At 43.8% G+C, this 22,806-nt stretch overlaps 1 protein-coding gene across 10 annotated transcripts in view; it reads right to left on the bottom strand.

The window, feature by feature from the left end:
- SLC12A7 (solute carrier family 12 member 7) overlaps positions 1 to 22,806 on the bottom strand; it is an 870,696-nt gene that overhangs the window by 270,959 nt on the left and 576,931 nt on the right. For all 10 annotated transcript variants that reach the window (XM_056520184.1, XM_056520194.1, XM_056520193.1 and 7 more), the window contains exon 15: positions 15,923 to 16,042. In XM_056520184.1, the coding sequence (XP_056376159.1) occupies positions 15,923 to 16,042 (120 nt within the window). The remainder of the gene's footprint in view (positions 1 to 15,922; positions 16,043 to 22,806) is intronic.

The following is a 22,806-nucleotide window of genomic DNA, read 5'->3' as shown; positions in this document are numbered from 1 at the left end:
GGCTGGAGTGTGTCAGCAGTTCCTGCAAGAGGATGGCATTGATGCTATGGACTGGCCCGACCTTTCCCCAGACCTGAATCCGATTGAGCACATCTGGGACATGTCTTGCTCCATCCACCAACGCCAAGTTGCACCACAGACTGTCCAGGAGTTGGCAGATGCTTTAGTCCAGGACGACATCCATCAGGAGACCATCTACCACCTCATCAGGAGCATGCCCAGGCATTGTGGGGAGGCCATACGGGCACGTGGAGGCCACACACACAACTGAGCCTCATTCTGACTTGTTTTAAGGACATTATAGCAAAGTTGTATCAGTCTGTAGTGTGGTATTCCACTTTGATTTTGAGTGTGACTCCATATCCAGACCTCCATGGGTTGATAAATTTGATTTCCATTGATCATTTTTGTGTGATTTTGTTGTCAGCACATTCAACTATGTAAAGACGAAAGTATTTCATACGATTAGTTCATTCATTCAGATCTAGGATGTGTTATTTTCATGTTCCCTTTATTTCTTTGAGCAGTGTAAAAGTACACCAGCCAAATAGGATATTTTTGGCAGAATCCTGAATAAATCTTGTGACCTACATATACCCTATGGTAATAAATATGTTAGAAATAGGAGAAAACCAATTTAGCTAACCAAAACAGTAAGGGATTCCATAAATTATAAGAGGAAAGCGTTTAGACTACTAAAACTACTACTAAAAGAAGGTAGTGCGGAAACTTAAAAAAATTATAAAAGGAGAGGAATGAATTCTATTAAAAAGAAAAGCCGGGACCCATGGCAAATATCAACGGCCGGGACCTGTGACTAATAGTGCGCGGTACTGATCGCAGCTATTAACCCTTTAGACGTGGCGTTCAAAGTTGATCGCCGTGTCTAAAGTGAAAGTGAACTACCCCCGACTAGCTCAGTGGGCTGTTCGGGACCGCCGCGGCGAAATTGCGGTGTCCCAAACAGCTGGAGCACACAAGGAGGGCCCCTACCTTCCTCCTGTGTGTACGGGCATGAGCAGTCAAGCGGCGGAGTCATTGATCAATGTTATCCTATGTGGACGCATGGAGCTGTAGCTCCCGCTCATAAGCTCGTGCATTGCATTATCCTGACCTGATCCTGGCTAATCCCTCGAACCGGACCCGCTCTCATATCCAGGGGATGCCGCCCAAACACGATCCGACCCGCAACAAGGGCGGTGCAACCGCAGAGAAGCTAAAAGAGTTTTACTGGGACCAGACCCAAGATGGTCTGCACGAGATGCAGGTGAGACGGATCCTGAACCAGGTCTGAGCTATGTTTCTGCGCAGCTGCTCACTGCGATCACTGCCTGCCAGACCACCCTCTCCGGCAAGATAGAGGAAGTAAAGGTGAACGTCGGGTTACTAAGGCAGGACATGCAGGCGGCTGAGGGAGAGGGTTACTCACACAGAGGAAAGGATCTCAGCCATTGAGGACGCTATTGCTCCTGTCCCAGCCTCCATATCTGACCTCACCTCTCAGCTAGAGCTCAGTAGGCAAAAGGCTGATGACCTAGAAAATAGACTGAGAAGGAATAACATACGTATAATCGGCATGCCTGAGATATCGGAGGGGTCCGCTCCCGGGGCCTTTGTGGAACAGTGGCTTAAGGACTCCTTCTCTGATGCCCCATTTTCTCTTGCCTTTACGGTGGAACGGGCGCACTGCGTCCCTGCGAAACCGCCTCCTCCTGGGGCCCCTCCATGGCCTTTGCTGGCCCGTATATTTAACCCAATAATGACCATGGATGAGTATAGACGTCCAGGTTGGCGGGCGTTCCGGCACCTGGACGTCTATACTCGTCCATTATTCTCATGGGTGCTGCCCAGTGCACCCACGAGATCGCGGCAGGGACTCGGCTGTATCACACAGACGGGACCCTGCTGCACTGCCGGGACCGAAGTAAACTTCAGTCCCGGCAGTTTTAACCCTTACAGCCGCGGTCGGAAGTGACTGCGGGCTGTAAGTGTTATGACAGAGGGAGGGGGCTCCCTCTGTCTCCTCGGCAGCACCCCGTATCGCGATCGCGGGGTGCTGTGTGTAATACGCAGCTGGCCGAGGCCTGCCGCACTGCCGGGAGTGAAGTTCACTTCACTCCCGACAGTTTAACCCTTACAGCCGCGGTCAGAAGTGACTGCGCGCTGTAAGGAGTTCTGACAGAGGGAGGGGGCTCCCTCTGTCTCTCCTGCAGCACCCCGGAGCATCGCGGGGTGCTGCTGCATACCTGGGCAGCCGGGGGTCCTACAAAGACCCCCAGGTCTGCCCTGGGTATTGCCAGAGGCACGTCCTAATATGCTGCCTGCTAGTGAAAACTGGCAGGCAGCATATAACTGCAATGCTTTGGAATACTAAGTATTCCAAAGCATTAAAAAGTGTAAAAATAAATAAATAAAATAAAAGTGTAAAAATAAATAAAAATGTAATAAAAGTGTAAAAAAAAATATATATATATAAAAAATACATTTATTAAATGAATCTAATAAAAAAAAATGCATAATGTGTAGGATCGCATTGGCGGACATCCGCAGCATGTAATCTGCTGCGGATGTCCACCATGTGATCCTACACATTATGCAGCTGTCACAGTAATGAGCTCCCTGCTGCGGCTGGGTAGCTTTGTGTGTCCACTCATAGCGGCGGATTTCCCGCTGGCAGTCCTGAGCGGACACACTGAGCTACCCAGCCGCAGCAGTGATGGATATATTCGCCATGAGAGGGTGTTTATTCCCACAACATGGCGGATATATCCATCAGGAGCCTTAACTGTCACAGACAGACGCGTTATACTGCCAGCCGACCAAGGACCAATCAGAGAGGTCCCTGGTCCAGCCAATAACTTGTAGGGGTGCGGTATATAAATGGGGTCACTTGTGGGGGTACTGTTCTGCCCTGAAAGCCAAATGGCGCTCCTCTCCTTCTGAGTCCTACCACGCGGCCAAGGAACCATATATGGCCTAAGCGGGGGTATTTCTGAACATTGGACAAGCAGCTAAATAAAATATAGGGTGCATTTCTTTCAATATCAGAAGTGATGTACAAAAAATATGCCCCCCAATTGATGCATTTGTGAAAAATTGCAAATTTCGAATTTTTTCGAAATACCTTGAGGGGTCTAGTTTTTAAAATGGGGTCATTTGGGGGGGGGGGGTGTTCCTATGTTCTACTACCTTTTAATTTCTGCAAACATTGAACAGCACATAAAAAAATATGTACTTTTCAAATTTTCAAGTTAAATTGTTAGGCTTCTAACTCATTTAAAATGTTAATTAAAAAAAATGACGTCAAAATAAAGTAGAGATCTGAATGTATAAGTTTCATAAACTATTTGGTCAGTAAGTATAAATATATGCAACCTATTAGTGTTAAAATAGCAAAAAATCTAAATTTTTTGTAAAAATTTCATGATTTTTTGCATTGTAAAAAAAAACTACAAATGATATCGGCTTACTTTTACTATGTACATGAAGGACAACTTGTGACAAAAAAACCAATGTCAGAATTATTGTGATTGGCAAAACGTTACCAGAGTTATTCTCTAATAAAGACAGACATCCCTGATTTGAAAAAAACAGGCCTGGTCTTTCAGGGGCGTACAGGTTTATTTGTATCGGTCATTAAGGGGTTAACTGCAATTATCGTGACCTCGTTCTTCATAAATGACCTCATTTATGACAATGCCAAAGTCTCCATATTCCCAGACTTCTCTGCGGATCTACAACGTCGGAGGGCTACTTTTGTGGAAGTTAAGAGAAAGCTGCGAGACCTGGGAATTGCCTACTCCATGGTTTACCTGGCCAGGCTTCGTGTGGTTGAAGGAGAACGCACCATTTTCTTCACCGAACCAAAGAAGCTGCTGACTGGGTATGATGCCGGAAAGGATTCCCTCATCGCTGAACTCTCCTGCTAATGTTGCCTGTCCTGCCCTTCTTGGCCGCATGACTCTGCTCCTGATGAGTATTCCCTCCCCCCCTTTCCCCCCATCTTCCCCTCTCCCCCCTTTTCCTATTCCCCCCCTTCTTTCCCTTCCCCCCTCCCCCCCCCCCTCCTTTACCTGTTGCTCTTCCATATCCTACCCTCTGGGAAGCCGGCTAACCTGGGGGCTGTGTGTCCCCGACCCTCCAAGTTTTGCTCCTGCCAATCTTTCAAAGGGGCCCATAGTGGGGCACCTCCCTGCTACCTTTGCACGGGCTCCCCCGTATGGCCTAGAGCCGCAATGGTCCTATTTCACCTCCTTGTCTTTGACTATGGACGTTTCTGTTTGGTTTTGCGTTTACCTGTTTCAGATTCCCCAGTGATTCCTGTGCCTTCCCCTTTGAACGGGATACTTTGCTGCTATATGACCCAGTGACTACTGCTTCCCTAGTGTATGCTCCTACTCCTGAGCCTTCTGTGACCCTTCCTTTTTTTGATGGCTGATTTACGTTTTTTGTTGCGGAACATTAGGGGGATGGGTTCCTCCAAAAAGAGGTGCTGTTTTTTTCTCATGTTCGTAGATATAATCCACACATTTTATGTCTCCAAGAGACCCACATGATGGGTGCTAATCTGGGGGTGTTTAGAAAACCATGGGTTCAATGCGCTAGTCACTCATGCCATTCCACCTACTCAAGGGGGGTTTCCCTACTTGTTCATAGGTCACTAAGGTGGGAGGTGGATCAATTACGTCTGGATTCTCTGTGTCGCTATGTATTTGTTCATGCTTTTATTAACAATACTCCTTTTGTCTTACTAGGTGTTTACAATCCCAATCCGGCCACACTGGAGGTGCTACATCTTGCGGTTACCTTTGCAGCAGGGTTCCCCCCCACGCTAGAGTGATCTGTTTGGGGGACTACAATCTCGCCCTGGTCCCTGACCTGGACCGTTTTCATGTGCCAAATCCACTGTCTCCGACGCCTCATCCTACTCCCTTATCCTCTTTCCTGTCTGAGGTGGGTTGGCTAGACATTTTTAGATGTAAATTTCCCCGTCTGAGATTGTACTCGTGCTATTCTATTGGGTGTAATGCCCTCTCTCGCATTGATCTAGCTTGTTGCAATCCCGTTTTTTTCTCACTGGTGTCTAACATATCTTTTGGGGCCCGCGCAATCTCCGACCACTCCCCTTTGTTGGTGGAGCTTTCGCTGCTGTCTCAAAAGTCCTATGTTCGGAGATGGAAGGTTCATCCTTTCTGGCTCCAGCTGATCGGCCCTCACGATTGGATCCCCGACGAATTCCAAACATTTCTTCAGGTCAACCAACCTTCCGGTGATACTATTCTTGTACCCTCAAGGCTTATCTGAGAGCTTGCTTAAAAACTACTATTTCCTACATTAAGAGGGAGTCATCGATTAGGGGGACGGAGCTGGCCAGCACTTGTGTAGATCTGGAAGCTGCCTATGTAGCCGATTCGACTGAATCTGATAAGCATGCCTGGCTCACTATTGGTAGACAGTACATGTTTCTCCTTAATGAAAAAATGAACCGTAAATTGTTCTTCTCTAAGCAATTTTATTTTGAGCATGGCAACCAGTCTTGTAAATTGTTAATGCACTTGGTCCAACAAAACCAGGCTGCCCCCCCCAATTCTTAGGATAGCCTCTGAGACTGGTCAAGTAGTGGTAGACAACATGCTCATTGCTCAGCACTTTGCTCAATTTTATTCTTCCCTTTATGCTTCCCAGGCGCACTACTCTGATGGGGATCTATTCTCTTACATAGATTCCATTCAGTTTCCTGTGCTTTCCCCAGACTCTGTCTCCCTGTTGGACACTCCTATCAAGGGGGAGGAGATCTCCGAGGCCCTTTCAGACATGCAGAGGGGCAAGGCGCCTGGCCCTGATGGCCTCCCTGTGGAAGTTTATGTATGGTATGCTGACCTCCTACGGGGCCCTTTGAAGTCTATGTATGATGCATCTTTTGATGTATGACGCTAATATAGTAGTCCTCCTTAAACCGGACAAGGACCCTCTGGAATGTGGCTCCTACAGACCCATCTCCTTGATTAATGTAGATTATAAAATACTTACGAAAGTGCTTGCTAATGGTTTAATTAAGGCCATCCTCTCTATTATCCATGCAGACCAATCAGGCTTTATGCCTGGCAAGTCCACTTCCGACAATATCAGGAGGGTCGCAGTCCAAGTTCTGTTTAACTTTCTGGAGCCAGTTGATCTATATAAAAAAAAGGTTTTGTCTGGAATACCCCTTTAATCTCTCCACCCTGCAACGTCCCAAAGACCTGGGGGGGGGGGCGCACTCCCTGATTTTAAACTATACTATTTGGCAAGTCAGCTCCTTTGACATTGGGTCTCCTCAGATCCCCTGCCGAATGTGAGCATCACTTAGCCTTTTTTCTGGATCTTACTTCTATGCGTGCATTTCTTGAGGGCGCCCCCCCTCGGGTCCGTAGACTCCTCCCCCTTCACAAACTGGCTCTACAGATATGGCACCAATTGCAGACGGTCACCTCCTTTATCGTGATATCCCCCTCTGGCATAACCACCACCTCCTGCACTTGACGGACGATTTAGATCCCCCTTTCTGGCTGGCCCATGGGGTTGCCCAATTGGGAGACATGTTCAAGATGACATATTGAAATCTTTCACACAGGTTCAGACTGACTTTAGGGTCCCTCGAGTGGCTTTTATAGATATCTCCAACACCGCCATGCTTTGACTGCTCAGTTTCCCTCCCCGAGAACCTCTATTTCTGCTTACCCACTTATAGGGATATTGCGTTCCCAAGGAGCAAGAGGTTTAATCTCTATTCTGTACACTCATCTTACTAGGACCAAAGTTGCTAACACGGTCGACTCAGCAGAGGCTTTTGGGAGGAGATTTTGTCCTCCCATTTAGTGTTCTCTCCGGCGGCTAATAAATTAATTCAGTTATCCATCATTGTTATCTCACTCCGGTCAGGCTTTTTAGGATGGGACGGGTGCCTTCCGATGTCTGCTACAGGTGTCATTCCCCTAGAGCCAATTTTTGGCACATGACAATTTTGGCACATGACAATTTTTGGCAGTGTCCCTTCCTTCAGACTTACTGGCAGGCCGTCACTGATTTCCTATCTTCACTACTATCCATTCCTATCCTGCTAGATATGCCTCTTTGGTTTGTTACCCAAAGAATCTTGGCAACATCATATTGGAATTTTCCTCTGTGAAGGCTTATTCATGGCTAGGAAAGCTATAGCTCTGCGATGGATGGATCCCCGCCCACCCTCTCTCCCACAATGGAAGAAATTAGTTAATGCCATTCTCCCGTATGAAAAATTGGTGTTTAAAAATAGGAAATGCCCGGACAAATTCCAAAATGTGTGGGGTGCGTCCCCTCTTACCAGGTATTCCCCCTCAGCGTTCATATCCCTGATGCCCTCAAGTGCCTTGGGGTCTCCCTTCTGATTCTATTCCCTTGTCTCTTTTCGTGGTATCCCTCTTCCTTTTTCCCCTAACCTTCTCCTTTTGTATCTTTGTTGTGAGGCGGCAGCACTGGGGATGATACGTTTCCTTCTCATTAGTGTCTCATATTTCCTTTTCTTTTTATTCCTTGATGGGGTGCCTCGGTAATGTCGTGGGAATGTGTTCTGTTCTGTTATTGTTTTAGGGTCGAGCACGCCTTGACCTCAGTTGCTCTATAATGACTGGGCTATACAATCACTGTTCTATTGTAACGACTATTTTTCAGCTACTGTTATCCTGTCGTCTGTGATTATTTTGTATGGAGGTGGTGTTTGTATTTATTCCAACTTCAATAAAATGAGTTTAAAAAAAAATAAAATAAAAGATCATTTAAGCCCTTCCTGAATAAAAGTTTAAATCACCCCCCTTTTCCCATAAAAAAAAAAAAAAAAAAAGTGTAAATAAAATGTATGTAGTGGGGGTACACTTTCCTCGAGTTCGCCAATACAGGGGTACAGGTGGTAGAGGCTAGATGCGTTTTGAGGTACTCATCTGCCTCTTTTTCAAGAGCAAGGAAGTAAATAAAAAATAAAAAAAACTATGTGGTATCACCGCGTGCGGAAATGTCAGAAAAATATATTATTAATTAAACCGCATGGTCAATGGTGTATGCGCAGAAAAATTCCTAAGTCCCGAATAGCGTATTTTTGGTCACTTTTTATATCATGAAAACATAAATAAAAAGCGATCAAAAAGTCCGATCAATACAAAAATGGTACGCTTCAGATCACGGCGCAAAAGATGAGCCCTCATACGGCCCCGGACGCAGAAAATTAAAAAAAGTTATAGTGGGCAGAAGATGACAATTTTAAACGTATTAATTGATTTAACAAAATCAAACCTATAAAAGTAGGGTATCATTTTAATTGTATGGACCTATAGAATAAAGAGGTGTCATTTTTACTGAAAAATAGAAACGGAAGCCCCCAAAATTTACAAAATGGCGTTTTTTCTTTAATTTTGTTGCACAATTATTTTTCTCCCGTTTTGCCGTAGTTTTTTGGGTAAAATGACTGATGTAATTACAAAGTAGAATTGGTGACGCAAAAAATAAGCCATCATATGGATTTTTAGGTGCAAAATTTAAAGGTAAGGAGGAAAATGAAAGTGCAAAAACGGAAAACCCCGAGTCCTTAAGGGGTTAAAACTGATAAGGTTGGCCCTCTTAAAGGGGTACTCCACAGCTGAGCGTTTGGAACAAACTGTTCCGAACGCTGGAGCCGGTGCTGAGAGCTCGTGACATCATAGCCCCGCCCCCTCATGATGTCACGCCCCCCCTCAATGCAAGTCTATGGGAAGGGGCATGACATATGTTGTATATCTGGACTTTTCTCAGACATCTGATACTGTGTATCATAAAATGAGTTTGCTGGGACTAAGGGATGATATAAATGGGTAGGCAACTGGCTCAGTGATAGGAAGCAGAGGGTAGGGATCAAGTGAACTTACTCTGGTTGGGTGACAGTTACAAGAGGGGTAACACAGGGGTCAGTACTGGGTCCACTTTTTTTCATTGTTTATTAATGACCTTGTAGAGGGATTACAGAGTAGAATTTCAATATTTGCAGATGATACTAAACTGAATAAGGTGATTACCATAGAGGAATATAAAATCATATTACATAGGGATCTAGGGAAGCTGGAGCTTCGGGCACAGACATGGCAAATGAAATTAAAAGTGGATAAATATATTAGGGTATGCACTTGGGCCATAAAAACACAATTATGTGATAAATAATAAGACATTAGGTAAAACACCTACTGAAAAGGACTTTGGGATATTGGTGCACAGTAAGCCCAACCTTCGTGATCGGTGCCAGGTAGCTGCTGTCAAAGCTAACAAAGTCATAAGGTGTATCAAGAGAGGCATAAAAGCTTGTGACAAGGACATAGTTTTGCCTCTATAAGACAGCACATTTAGTATTGTGTGTAATTTTGGGCCATTGTATATAAAATGGACATGGCTGAACTGGAGAGGGTGCAAAGGAGGGCACCAAAGATAATTTATGGTATAGGAGAAGAACAGTGCCAAGACAGGTTATCAAGCTTGGGGTTATTTAGTTTGGAGAAAAGAAGTCTTAGGGATGATTTGATCACAATGTACAAATATGACTGCACAATACAGAGATCTTCCTAGTAATCTTTTTACACCTAGGTCGGTAACCATGATAAGGGGCATCCCTCTATATCTAGAGAAAAGAAGGTTTCACCATCATCACAGACACATATTCTTTACTGGGTGTTTTTTTTGGAAACACATAATATTACAAGTAATGGATACTAGATTTATGTGGATAGAATGTTGATCCAGGGATTTATTCCTACAGTCATATTGGAGTCGGGAAGGATTTTTTCCTGTCATGGGGCAATTGGCATCAGTCAGGTTTTTTTTGCAATCCCCTGGTTTTAGGTTAAACAATTTTTTTTTAACCTTACATACTATGTTAATACCCGGTTGGTCCCCCCATTTGACTTCATTCTTTGTGGTATGCTTTCTACAAGGTGCTAGAAACATTCCTCGGTCCATATGGACATGATGGCATCCTGCAGATTTGTTGGTTGCACATGATGTGACACTACCTTTCCACCACATTCAAAAGGTGCTCTATTGGATCTGTTAACTGTGGAGGTCATTGGAGTATAGTGATCAAGATGAATAGAGCTTTGTGTGCGTTATTCTGTTGGAAGAAGCCATCAGAACATGGGTACACTGTGGTCATAAGGGGATGACATGATCAGCAATAATACTCAGATAGGCTATCGCATTTAAACAATGCTCAATCGGTACTAAGAGGTCCAAATTGTGCCAACAAATGTCCTCTAAACCATTACGCCACCAGCCTTAATCGTGGATCCATGTTTATGTCAAATTCTGCCCTGTCATCTAAATGTCTCTGGAATGAAGACTTGTCAGACCAGGCAACATTTTTCCAGTCTTCCATTGTTCAATTTTGGTAAGCCTGTGTGAACTGTAGCTTTAGTTCCTGTTTTTAACCGACAGGAGTCGCACACTGTGTGATCTTCTGCTGCTGTAGCCAGTATGCTTCAAGGTTTGACGTGCTGCGTTTAGCGATTCTGCATACCTTGGTTGGATTATTAAGTGGTTATTTAACCCCTTAATGACAAAGGACGTATATTTACGTCCTTGGCCGGTTCCCGCGATATAATGCGTGGTCACGCGGTGACCCTGCGTCATATCCGATCGGTCTCGGCATGTATCTGAAGCCGGGACCTGGGCTAATAGCGCGCGGCAGCGATTGCAGTGCCGCGCGCTATTAACCCTTTAGACGCGGCGTTCAAAGTTGAACACCACGTCTAAAACGAAAGTGAAAGCTGCCAGACTGCTCAGTGGGGCTGATCGGGACCACCGCAGTGAAAATGCAGTGTTCTGATCAGCTGGGACACGAGCGGAGGTCCTCTTACCTGCCTCCGGCGTGTCCCTTCGGCGATTGATTGCTCCAAGCCTGAGATGCAGGCTTGAGCAATCAACCGCCGATAACACTGATCACTGCAAAGCTATGGCTTTGCAGTGAACAGCGCTGGCAATCAGTGTGTGCAGTGCCATAAGTCCCTATGGGAGCTATAACACTGCAAAAAAAAAGTGTAAAAAAAAAAGTTAATAAATGTGATTTACCCCTTTCCTTAGTAAAGTTCAAATCACCCCCCTTTTCCCATAAAAAAAAAAAACACCATGTAAATAAAAATAAATATAATATGTGGTATATCGCCGCGTGTTATCATTAATTAAACTGCATGGTCAATGCAAAAAAATTCCAAAGTCCAAAATAACATATTTTTGGTCGCTTTTTATATCATGAAAAAATGAATAAAAAGCGATCAAAAAGGCTTATCAATACAAAAATGGTACCGCTAAAAATGGCGCAAGAAATGAGCCCTCATACTGCCCCATATGCCGAAAAATTAAAAAGTTATAGGGGTCAGAAGATGACAATTTTAAACGTATAAATTTCCATGCATGTAGTTATGATTTTTTTTCCAGAAGTACAACAAAATCAAACCGATATAAGTAGGGTATCATTTTAATCGTATGGACCTACAGAATAAAGATCAGGTGTAATTTTTACTGAAAAATGTACAGCATAGAAAGGGAAGCCCCCAAAAGTTACAAAATGCCGTTTTTTCTTCAATTTCGTCGCACAATGATTTTTTTTCCGTTTCGCTGTAGATTTTTGGGTAAAATGACTGATGTCACTGCAAAGTAGAATTGGAATTGGTGGTGCAAAAAATAAGCCATCATATGGATTTTTAGGTGCAAAATTGAAAGGGATATGATTTTCAAAAGGTGAGGATTAAAAAACCAAAGTGCAAAAACCGAGAAACCCTCAGTCCTTAAGGGGTTAAAGGGGTAGTCCAGTGGTGAAAAACGTATCCCCTTTCCTAAGGATAGGGGATAAGTTTGAGATTGCGGGGGGTCGGACCGCTGGGGCCAGGCTCTCCGGCCAGATAGCGGGTGTCGACCTCCGCACGAAGCGGCGGCCGACACGCCCCCTCAATACATCTCTATGACAGAGCCGGAGATTGCCGAAGGCAGTGCTTCGGCTCTGCCATAGAGTTGTATTGAGGGGGCGTGTCGGCCGCCGCTTCGTGCGGAGGTCGACACGCCCCCTTCCCGTGGGCTGTCGGGGCTCCGTATAAACTTATAAGTTGTTCACCACTGGGTCACCACTGGACTACTCCTTTAAGCTACTGTTGTCTTTCTGTCTATACCAGTCTGTATAGTCTCAGCTGACACGAAAAAAATTTCGTCCCACTACTGCCACTACTGGATATTTTTTCTTATCATTCTTTGTAAACCTTAGAGATGGATCTGCATAAAAATCCCAGTGGATCAGCAGTTACTAAATAACTCAGACCAGCTCATCTGGCACCAACAACCGTGCCATTTCAGGTTGCATTCACACGGGCGTAATTGTCAGCGGATCTGCAGCTGCGGATCGCCTGACAAAGGCCCCTAAAGCGCTGCCCTCTTTGTGCCTGCTACTAGCGGCAATCTGCCGCTACCATAAGACACACTGTGAAGTGCGAGTCGCAGTGTATCCGCACATCGCGGCCACTCCCCCGGCTCCCTGAGCTACACAGTGAGTGGCAGCGATGTGTGCGAGTACACTGCAGGGTAACTCGCACATCACAGTGTGTCTGCTGGTAGCAGCGGATTGCCACTATTAGCAGGCACAAAGAGGGCAGCACTTTAGGGGCCTTTGTCAGCGGATCCGCAGCGAATAGGCCCGTGTGAATGCACCCTCAAAGTCACTTAAAAACCCTTTCTTCCCCATTTTTATGCTCTGTTTTAACTTAGCAAACTGTCTGGATACATACCATAGCTTAAAAGGGGTACTCCGGTGGAAAACTTTTTTTTTTAACCCCTTAAGGACGCAGGGTTTTTCCGTTTTTGCATTTTAATTTTTTCCTCATCACCTTCTAAAAATCATAACGCTTTCAATTTTGCAAATAAAATTTCATATGATGGCTTATTTTTTGCGTCACCAATTATACTTTGCAGTGACATTAGTAATTTTACCCAAAAATCCATGGCGAAACAGAAAGAAAATTTATTGTGCGACAAAATTTAAGAAAAAATGTAATTTTGTAAATTTTGGGGGCTTCCGTTTCTACGCAGTGCATTTTTCGGTAAAAATAACACCTTATCTTTATTCTATAGGTCCATATGGTTAAAATGATACCCTACTTATATAAGTTGGATATTGTCGTACTTCGGAAAAAAATCCTAACTACATGCAGGAAAATTTATATGTAAAAAATTCCCATCTTCCCTACAACTTTTTATTTTTCCGTGTACGGGCCGGTATGAGGACTCCTTATTTGCGCCGCGTTCTGAAGTTTTTATCGGTACCATTTTTGTATTGATCAGACTTTTTGATCGCTTTTTATTCATTTTTTCATGATATAAAAAGAGACCAAAAATACGCTATTTTGGACGTTTGAATTTTTTTGCGCATACACCATTGATCGTGCGGTTTAATTAACAATATATTTTTTATAGTTCGGACATTTCCGCACGCGGCGATACCACATATGTTTATTTTTATTTACAGAATTTTGTTTTTTTATGGGAAAAGGGGGGTGATTCAAACTTTTATTAGGGAAGGGGTTAAATGACCTCTGTTTTCACTTTTTTGAGACCTATAGCACTGCACACACTGATCTCTTATGCGGATCCCTACAAAGCCATAGCTTTGCATGGATCAGCGAGAAAGGGGCTCGATTGCTCAAGCCTGTAGCTCAGGCTTGGAGCAATCAAACCCGATCGGACGCTGCGGAGACAGGTAAGGAGACCTCTGTTTGCTTCCTAGCTGATCAAGACATTGCGATTTTATCGCGATGTCCCGATCAGCCCAACTGAGCTGCCGGGAAGCGTTTACTTTCACTTTCAGACACGGCGGTCAGCTTTGATCGCCGCGTCTGAAGGGTTAATAATGCGCATTATGGACACAGGTGGGGTATGTACGAGTAATTACTTTGCATAAAAATATCTTGTATTTCTTTCTTTGCACAACCACCCCTGAGGAAGTTGCCATTTTGAGGCAACAGAACGCGTGGGGTTCCTGGTGACCCCATCCTCTCTCATTTTCTCCACTCTTTGATTCCGGTCTGGGACGCTTGCTTCTATATGGTATTTCTAGGATATACTAGTACTAGGTCTTTTGCCCTTTGTTTGTTATTCAGATAGTGATTACCATTAGGCTTTATGTATTTATTTGAATTTATCTAAAAAACACTTTTATGGGCACTTGCACTTTGTAGAATTGTATACTAACAGATATTCTTAATTGCCCATATATGGTATACATTCAATCTCAATTTATTCATATATATGAACAGTGACATATTACACGTCCAGACCTGGTTTATATTTAATTATTTATTGCATCATTGAGGACGGGAGTCAGGATTTTTAATGTTTTTAATGTGTTTGTCTATCTTGAATCAATTTGTCAGGCGTTTTGAAAATCCAGCCTCTGAGCCCGAAATTTTGCCTTTTTGCAGGCTTTTTTAGTTCTTTTTTTGGACTTTAGCGATCCAAAAAAGTGATGGAGATACCTTTTTTTTATTAAAATTTCATAGATGCGGCCGACTGCTCTTCTATGGTCCCCTGCACTACTGTATATATACACCTATGAATATTTCCCGCAGAGAGCTGTGATTGGCCAGATGATTCCATGTGTATATATACAGCAGGGTAGGGGACCATAGGAGAGCGGCCGAATCTATACATTATACCGGAGGATCACAGCGGGTGTCAGTGATACCCGCTGTGATCTGTTCTTAACTACAAGTACTACTACTCCCAACATGGAGCACACTCTGCTCCATGCTGGGAGCTTTAGTACCTGCATTAATAGACAGATCGCATCATGTGTCAGAAATGACACTCGCTGCGATCTGTCTATTAATGCAGGTACTACAGATCCCATCATGGAGCAAAGTGTGCTCCATGTTGGGAGGATTGTACCTGCAGGTAAGAACAGATCACAACAGGTATCACTACTGACATCCGCTGTGATCCTCCTGTCTATAGCAGAGATGGAGCGGCTGTATACAGCACTCACATCTCTGCACTATACTCCAGCCGGCCACTCACTCATTCATATTTCCTTCAGAGCTGTGATTGGCTGCAACCATCCGGCCAATCACAGCTCTGGGCGGAAAATATGAATGATGCTCTATTCACATCACTGGCCGGAGTAAAGTGCAGACATAGAGCTGCATCTCTGCTATATTATGGACGATCGCATCAGGTGTCAGACTGACACCCGGGGCGATATGTCTATTATAACAGGTACTACTGCTCCCATCATGGAACAGTGTGTTCCATGCTGGGAGTAGTAGTACTACATAAAAAATGTAAAAAAAAAAAAAAAAAAAAAGTTACACATACACTTAAAAAATTTAATTTCTAAAAATTTGGTTATAAAAAAAAAACATTTAGTTAAATACATTTTTTACATCCCTACTGCGTCCTTTTTTATTTATTTTTATTTATTTTTTGGTACCCAACTATTTTTGTACAAAAAATGCCGAAGGGGCCAAAGAAGGTAAATTCCACACAAAGGTAAAAACGCCAGAAAAAATGCCAAAACGCAGGGGAAAAACTGTGGCAGTTTTTCTGGCGTTTTTAAGCAAAAAAAAAAATTGCAGGGCAAAAATCTCAGTGGAATCCTAGCCTTAAGATGAAGATTCCTCTTAAAAATTGCAGTGTTTCAGTGTTTAATATTGTAATAAGGAAGCCTGACCCTGTTGGATGTTGCCCATGGTTTAGGCAGCAAAAAAACTAAATGACAGTTTCCATTTAACTACCTTGCAAATCGTATGGGACAGTCAGCTCAGCCTTGGGTAAATATAACCATTAAAAAAGAACTACACAATATCAAAGAATGTATTTACACAGTACAAATGAAAACATTCTTGTATTGACTTACCCTCTATATTCAATATACTTATAAATACATCCTGCTATCAGCATAGCAACTAATGCATAATACCAGGAACAAATGAACATCAAAGCAAGGCATAGGCTCATCCCGACAAATGAAAGCGTCCTGAAAAGCAAGAAGAAAAACAATTATCTGTATGTTGATGTAAAAGAGTAAGTTTTTACATGTCCAATGGAAGGAGGAGGCCATGGCGCTTAAACCTAGTGCTGCAGACTCATCAATGCATCCACTTGCTTAATAGCCAAGGCCAGGGTCAGACCCCCCACCAAGGGGGGGGGGGGGGGGGGGGGGATGTGACGGTCAGACCCCCACCAATCTTATATTGATGGCCTACATCAACACAAAATTGATAGGCTATACATATTAACAGCCTAGATAAGCCCTTTAACCCCTTAAGGACCCAGCCAATTTTCACTGTAGGACCTGCCCATTTTTTGCACATCTGACCACTTTCACTTTAAGCATTAATAACTCTGGGATGCTTTTACCTTTCATTCTGATTCCAAGATCATTTTTTTGTGACACATTCTACTTTATGTTAGTGGTAAAATTTTGTCCATACTTGCATCATTTCTTGGTGAAAAATTCCAAAATGTGATGAAAAAATTGAAAATTTTGCATTTTTTATCTTTGAAGCTCTCTGCTTATAAGGAAAATGAATATTCCAAATAAATTATATATTGATTCACATATACAATATGTCTACTTTATGTTTGCATCATAAAGTTGACATGTTTTTACTTTTGGAAGACATCAGACGGCTTCAAAGTATAGCAGCAATTTTCCAATTTTTCACAAAATTTTCAAAATCGAAATTTTTCAGGGACCAGTTCAATTTTGAAGTGGATTTGAAGGCCTTCATATTAGAAATACCCCATAAATGACCCCATTATAAAAAAAAAAACTGCCCCCCTCAAAGTTTTCAAAGTGACCTTCAAAAGGTTTGTTAACCCTTTAGGTGTTTCACAGAAATAGCAGCAAATTGAAGGAGAAAATTCAAAATCTTCATTTTTTACACTGGCATGTTCTTGTAGACCCAAATTTAGAATTTTTGCAAGGGGTAAAAGGAGAGAAATCTTCCTAAAATGTGTAACCTCATATGTAACCTCATATGTATATGTCAAGTGTTTGGCAGGTGCACTAGAGGGCTCAGAAGGGAAGGAGCGACATTGGGATTTTGGAGAGTGAGTTCTGAAATTGTTTTTGGGGGGCATGTCACATTTAAGAAGCCCCTATGGTGCCAGAACAGGAAAAAAAAAAAACACATGGCATACTATTTTGGAAACTACACCCCTCAAGGAACGTAACAAGGGCTGCACCCCACAGGTGTTTGACGAGTTTTTGTTAAAGTTGGATGTGTAAATGATTTTTTTTTTCACTAAAATGCTAGATTTCCCCCAAATTTTTAATTTTCTACAAAGGGTAATAGAAGAAAATGCCCCCTAAAATTTGTAATCCCATCCCTTCTGAGAATGGAAATACCCCATGTGTGGACGTCAAGTGCTTTGCTGGCGCACTACAATGCTCAGAAGAGAAGGAGTCCTATTTGGCTTTTGGAAAGCAAATTTTGCTGAAATGGTTTTTGGGGGGCATGTCACATTTAGGAAGCCCCTATGCTGCCAGAACAGCACAAAAAAAACACATGGCATACTATTTTGAAAACTACACCCCTCAAGGAACGTAACAAGGGGTACAGTGAGCCTTAACACCTCACTGGTGTTTGACGACTTTTTGTTAAAGTTGGATGTGTAAATGAAAAAAACTTTTTTTCACTAAAATGCAGTTTCTTCCCCAAATTTTACAAGGGGTAATAGGAGAAAATTACTTACCCATTACCCATGCCTGGACAGTCAGTGGCTGTCCGGAAATGCTGGGATTTGTTGTTTTGCAGCAGCTGGAGGCTCTGTTTTGGAAACACTGCCGTACAATACGTTTTTCATTTTTATTGTGGGGGGGGGGGGTATGGAGACAGTGTAAGGGGGTATATATGTAGTGTTTTACCCTTTATTATGTGTTAGCGTAGTGTAGTGTTTTTAAGGTACATTCGCACTGGCGGAGGTTTACAGTGAGTTTCCTGCTAGGAGTTTTTGCTGCGGCGAAAAATTTGCCGCAGCTCAAACTTCAAGCAGGAAACTTACTGTACATTCACATGGGGGGGGGGGGCAAACCTCCAGCTGTTTCAAAACTACAACTCCCAGCATGTACCGACAGACAGTGCATGCTGGGAGTTGTACTTTTGCAACAGCTGGAGGCACACTGGGTGGAAAACCTTCAGTTAGGTTCTGTTACCTAACTCAGTATTTTCCAACCAGTGTGCCTCCAGCTGTTGCAAAACTACAACTCCCAGCATGTACTGATCACGGAAGGGCAGATATAGTTGTGCAACAGCTGGAGGTACGCAACTACAACTCCCATCATGCCAAGACAGCTGTTTGGGCATGCTGGGATTTGCAGTTTTGCAACGTCTGGCGGGCTACAGTTTAGAGACCACTGCACTGCGATCTCCAAACTATGGCCCTCCAGATGTTGCAAAACTACAAATCCCAGCATGCCCAGACAGAAAACTGCTGTGTGTGCATGCTGAGAGTTGTAGTTTTGCAAGATCCAGAGGGCCACAGTTTAGAGACCACTGCACAGTGAACAGTGATCTCCAAACTGTAGCAAAACTACAAATCCCAGCATGCCCAAACAGCTGTCTGGGCATGCTGGGAGTTTTAGTTTTGCAACATCTGGAGGGCTACAGTTTAGAGACCACTGTATAGTGGTCTCAAACTGTAGGCCTCCAGATGTTGCTAGGCAGCTCTGTAGCCCTCCAGATGTTGCTGGTCTCTAAACTATAGCCCTCCAGATGTTGCTAGGCAGCTCACCGGCTTCCGTAGGATCCAGGGAGCCAGCTGCACGACATCACCGCCCGCCGATCACCGACCGCAGCCTTCGCCGATGAGAAAGTGGACTTCGGCGCCGGTCATCTGTCGGTTTCCCCGTTCTGCCCCGCCTATTGTGGGTGGGCAGAACGGGGAAACCGTAAGTCAACCACCCCCGCCCCGATGTGCTATTGGTCATCTCTTCTATACGATCAATAGCAGGGATAGGAGGGGTGGCACCCCTGCCACCTCACTTCTATCCCTTCGGGGGGATCGTGGGTGTCTTGGACAACCCTGATCCCCCTTATTTTCCGGGTCACCAGGTCACCATAGACCCGTATGACCCGGAATAGCCGCAAATCACCGGTGTGAATTCAACGGCGATTTGCAGCGATCCCGACATGGGGGGGGTCTGTTGATATCCATATCAGCAGTCACCCCATTCCGGTCCTTGCCCCCTGCGCGGCGGGGACTGAAATTCCCACGGGTGTACATTTACGTTCTGCGTCCTTAAGTACCAAGGTGTCAGGATGTACGCCCTGGGTCCTTAACTGGTTAACCACTTAAGTACCAGGACGTCAAGGCGTATCCATACGCCTTAAGGACCCAGGGCGTATCCATACGCCCGTGGGAATTTCGGTCCCACACCGAAATTTGCAATTTGCGCCGATTCCGGGTCATACGGGTCTATTGTGACCCGGAATAGAAGAGGGATCGCAGTTGTCTAAGACACCCACGATCCCCCTGTAGGCATAGGAGTGAGGTGGCAGGGTTGCCACCCCTCCTATCCCTGCTATTGGTCTGCTATTGATCGTCAGAGGCGACCACCAATAGCAGACTGGGGGCGGGGGGGTTAAATTTAGTTTTCCCCGTCCTGCCCATCCACAATAGGCGGGGCAGAACGGGTAACCGAAGGGGACCGGGCGCCGACGTCCACTTACCCGTCCAGAGGCTGCGTCGACGTTGATCGGCGGGCGGCATGACATGCGTCTGAAGAGGACGGCTGCCGGGATCCTACGGAAGCCAGTAAATTGATCTGGAGGGCTACAGCCTGAGACTGTGGTCTCTAACTGTAGCCCTCCAGATGTTGCAAAACTACAACTCCCAGCATGCCCAGACAGCTGTTTGGGCATGCTGGAATATGTAGTTTTGCAACAGCTGGAGGGCTGCAGTTTGAGACCACTATACAGTGGTCTCTAAACTATATCCCACCAGATGTTGCATAACTACAACTCCTAGCATGCCCACATAGCTGTTTGTTGTCTGGGCATGCTGGGAGTTGTAGTTTTGCAACATCTGGAGGTCCACAGTTTGGAGATCACTGTGCAGTGGTCTAAAAACTGTAGCTCTCCAGATGTTGCAAAACTGCAATTCCCAGCATGCCCAGAAAGCAAACAGCATGCTGGGAGTTGTAGTTGGGTACCTCCAGCTGTTGTATAACTACATCTCCCAGCATGCCCTTCGGTGATTAGTACATGCTGGGAGTTGTAATTTTGCAACAGCTGGAGGCACATTGGTTGGAAAATATTGAGTTAGGTAACAGAACCTAACTGAAGGTTGCCCCATACTTTTTGTTTCCAGTAAAAGGGAAAAAAGACCCCCAAAATTCGTAACGCAATTTCTCCTGAGTACGGAAATACCCCAGATGTGGGCGTAAAATGCTCTGCGGGCACACAACAAGGCTCAGGAGTGAGAGCGCACCATGTACATTTGAGGCCTAAATTGGTGATTTGCACAGGGGTGGCTGATTTTACAGCAGTTCTGACAAACGCAAAAAAAAAAAATACCCAGATGTGACCCCATTTTGGAAACTACACCCCTCACCGAACGTGACAAGAGGTATAGTGAGCCTGAACACCCCACAGGTGTTTGACGAATTTTCATTAAAGTTGGATGGGAAAATGAAAAAAATTATATTTTTTCACTAAAATGCTGGTGTTACCCTAAATTTTTCATTTTCACAAGTGAAAATAGGAAAAAAGCCCCCCTCCAAATTTGTAACCCCATCTCTTCTGAGTAAGAACATACCCCATATGTGAATTTAAAGTGCTCTGCGGGCGAACTACAATGCTCAGAAGAGAAGGAGCGCCATTGGGATTTTGTAGAGAAAATTTGTGCGGAATTGAAGGCCACATGTGTTTACAAAGCCCCCATAGTGCCAGAACAATGGACCCCTGACACATGTGACCCCATTTTGGAAACTACACCCCTCACGTAATGTAATAAGGGGTACATTGAGAATTTACGCCCCACAGGTGTCTGACAAATTTTTGGAACAGTGGTCCGTAAAAATGAAAAATTTAATTTTTTATTTGCACAGCCCACTGTTCCAAAAATCTGTGGGGTGTAAATACTCACTGCACCCCTTATAAAATTCTGTGAGGGGTGTAGTTTCCAAAATGGGGTCACATGTGGGGGGTCCACTGTTCTGGCACCACGGGGGGCTTTGTAAACGCACATGGCCCCTGACTACCATTCCAAACTAATTCTCTTTCCAAAAGCTCAAAGGCGCTCCTCCTCTTCTGAGCATTGTAGTTCGCCAGCAGAGCATTTTACGTCCTAACATGGGGTATTTCCATACTCAGAAGAAATGGGGTTACAAATTTTGGGGGTCATTTTCTCCTATTACCCCTTGTAAAAATGTAAAATTTAGGGGAAAAACTGCATTTTAGTAAAAAAAAAAAAATTTTTCATTTACACATCCAACTTTAACGAAAAGTAGTCAAACACCTGTGGGGTGTTAAGGCTCAGCGGAACCCTTGTTACATTCCTTGAGCGGTGTAGTTTCCAAAATAGTATGCCATGTGGGTATTTTTTGCTGTTCTGGCACAACAGGGGCTTCCTAAATGCGACATGCCCCCAAAAAACCATTTCAGCAAAAGTTGCTTTCAAAAAGCCAAATGTGACTCCTTCTCTTTTGAGCATTGTAGTTCGCCCGCAAAGCATTTTACGTCCTAACATGGGGTATTTCCATACTCCGAAGAGATGGGGTTACAAATTTGGGGGAGCATTTTCTCCCATTACCCTTTGTAAAAATGTAAAATTTAGGGGGAAAACTGCATTTTAGTAAAAAAAAAAATTTTTTTCATTTACACATCCGACTTTAACGAAAAGTCATCAAACACCTGTGGGGTGTTAAGGCTCACTGGACCCCTTGTTACTTGCCTTGAGGGGTCTAGTTTCCAAAATAGTATGCCATGTCAGGGTTTTCTGCTGTTCTGGCACCATAGGGGCTTCCTAAATGTGACATGCCCCCCAAAAACAATTTCATCAAAATTCCTTCTCCAAAATCCCATTGTCGCTCCTTCCCTTCTGAGCCCTCTAGTGCACCCGCCGAACACTTGACATACACATATGAGGTATTTCCTTACGCGAGAGAAATTACAAATTTTGGGGGGATTTTTCATCTATTACCCCTTGTAAAAATTCAAAAACTGGGTCTACAAGAACATGCAAGTGTAAAAAATGAAGATTTTGAATTTTCTCCTTCACTTTGCTGCTATTCCTGTGAAACACCTAAAGGGTTAACACACTTACTGAATGTCATTTTGAATACTTTGAGGGGAGCAGTTTTTATAATGGGGTCATTTGTGGGGTATTTCTAATATGAAGGCCCTTCAAATCCACTTCAAAACTGAACTGGTCCCTGAAAAATTCCGATTTTGAAAATTTTGTGAAAAATTGGAAAATTGCTGCTGAACTTTGAAGCCCTCTGATGTCTTCCAAAAGTAAAAACATGTCAATTTTATGAAGCAAACATAAAGTAGACATATTGTATATGTGAATCAATGTATAATTTATTTGGAATATCCATTTTCCTTATAAGCAGAGAGCTTCAAAGTTAAAAAAATGCAAAATTTTCAATTTTTTCATCAAATTTTGGAATTTTTCACCAAGAAATGATGCAAGTATCGACAACATTTTACCACTAACATAAAGTAGAATATGTCACGAAAAAACAATCTCGGAATCAGAATGAAAGGTAAAAGCATCCCAGAGTTATTA

Source organism: Hyla sarda, chromosome 5, assembly GCF_029499605.1.
Source record: "Hyla sarda isolate aHylSar1 chromosome 5, aHylSar1.hap1, whole genome shotgun sequence".
Taxonomy (NCBI): Eukaryota; Metazoa; Chordata; class Amphibia; order Anura; family Hylidae; genus Hyla; species Hyla sarda.
This window is presented reverse-complemented; position numbering and strand designations above follow the sequence as displayed.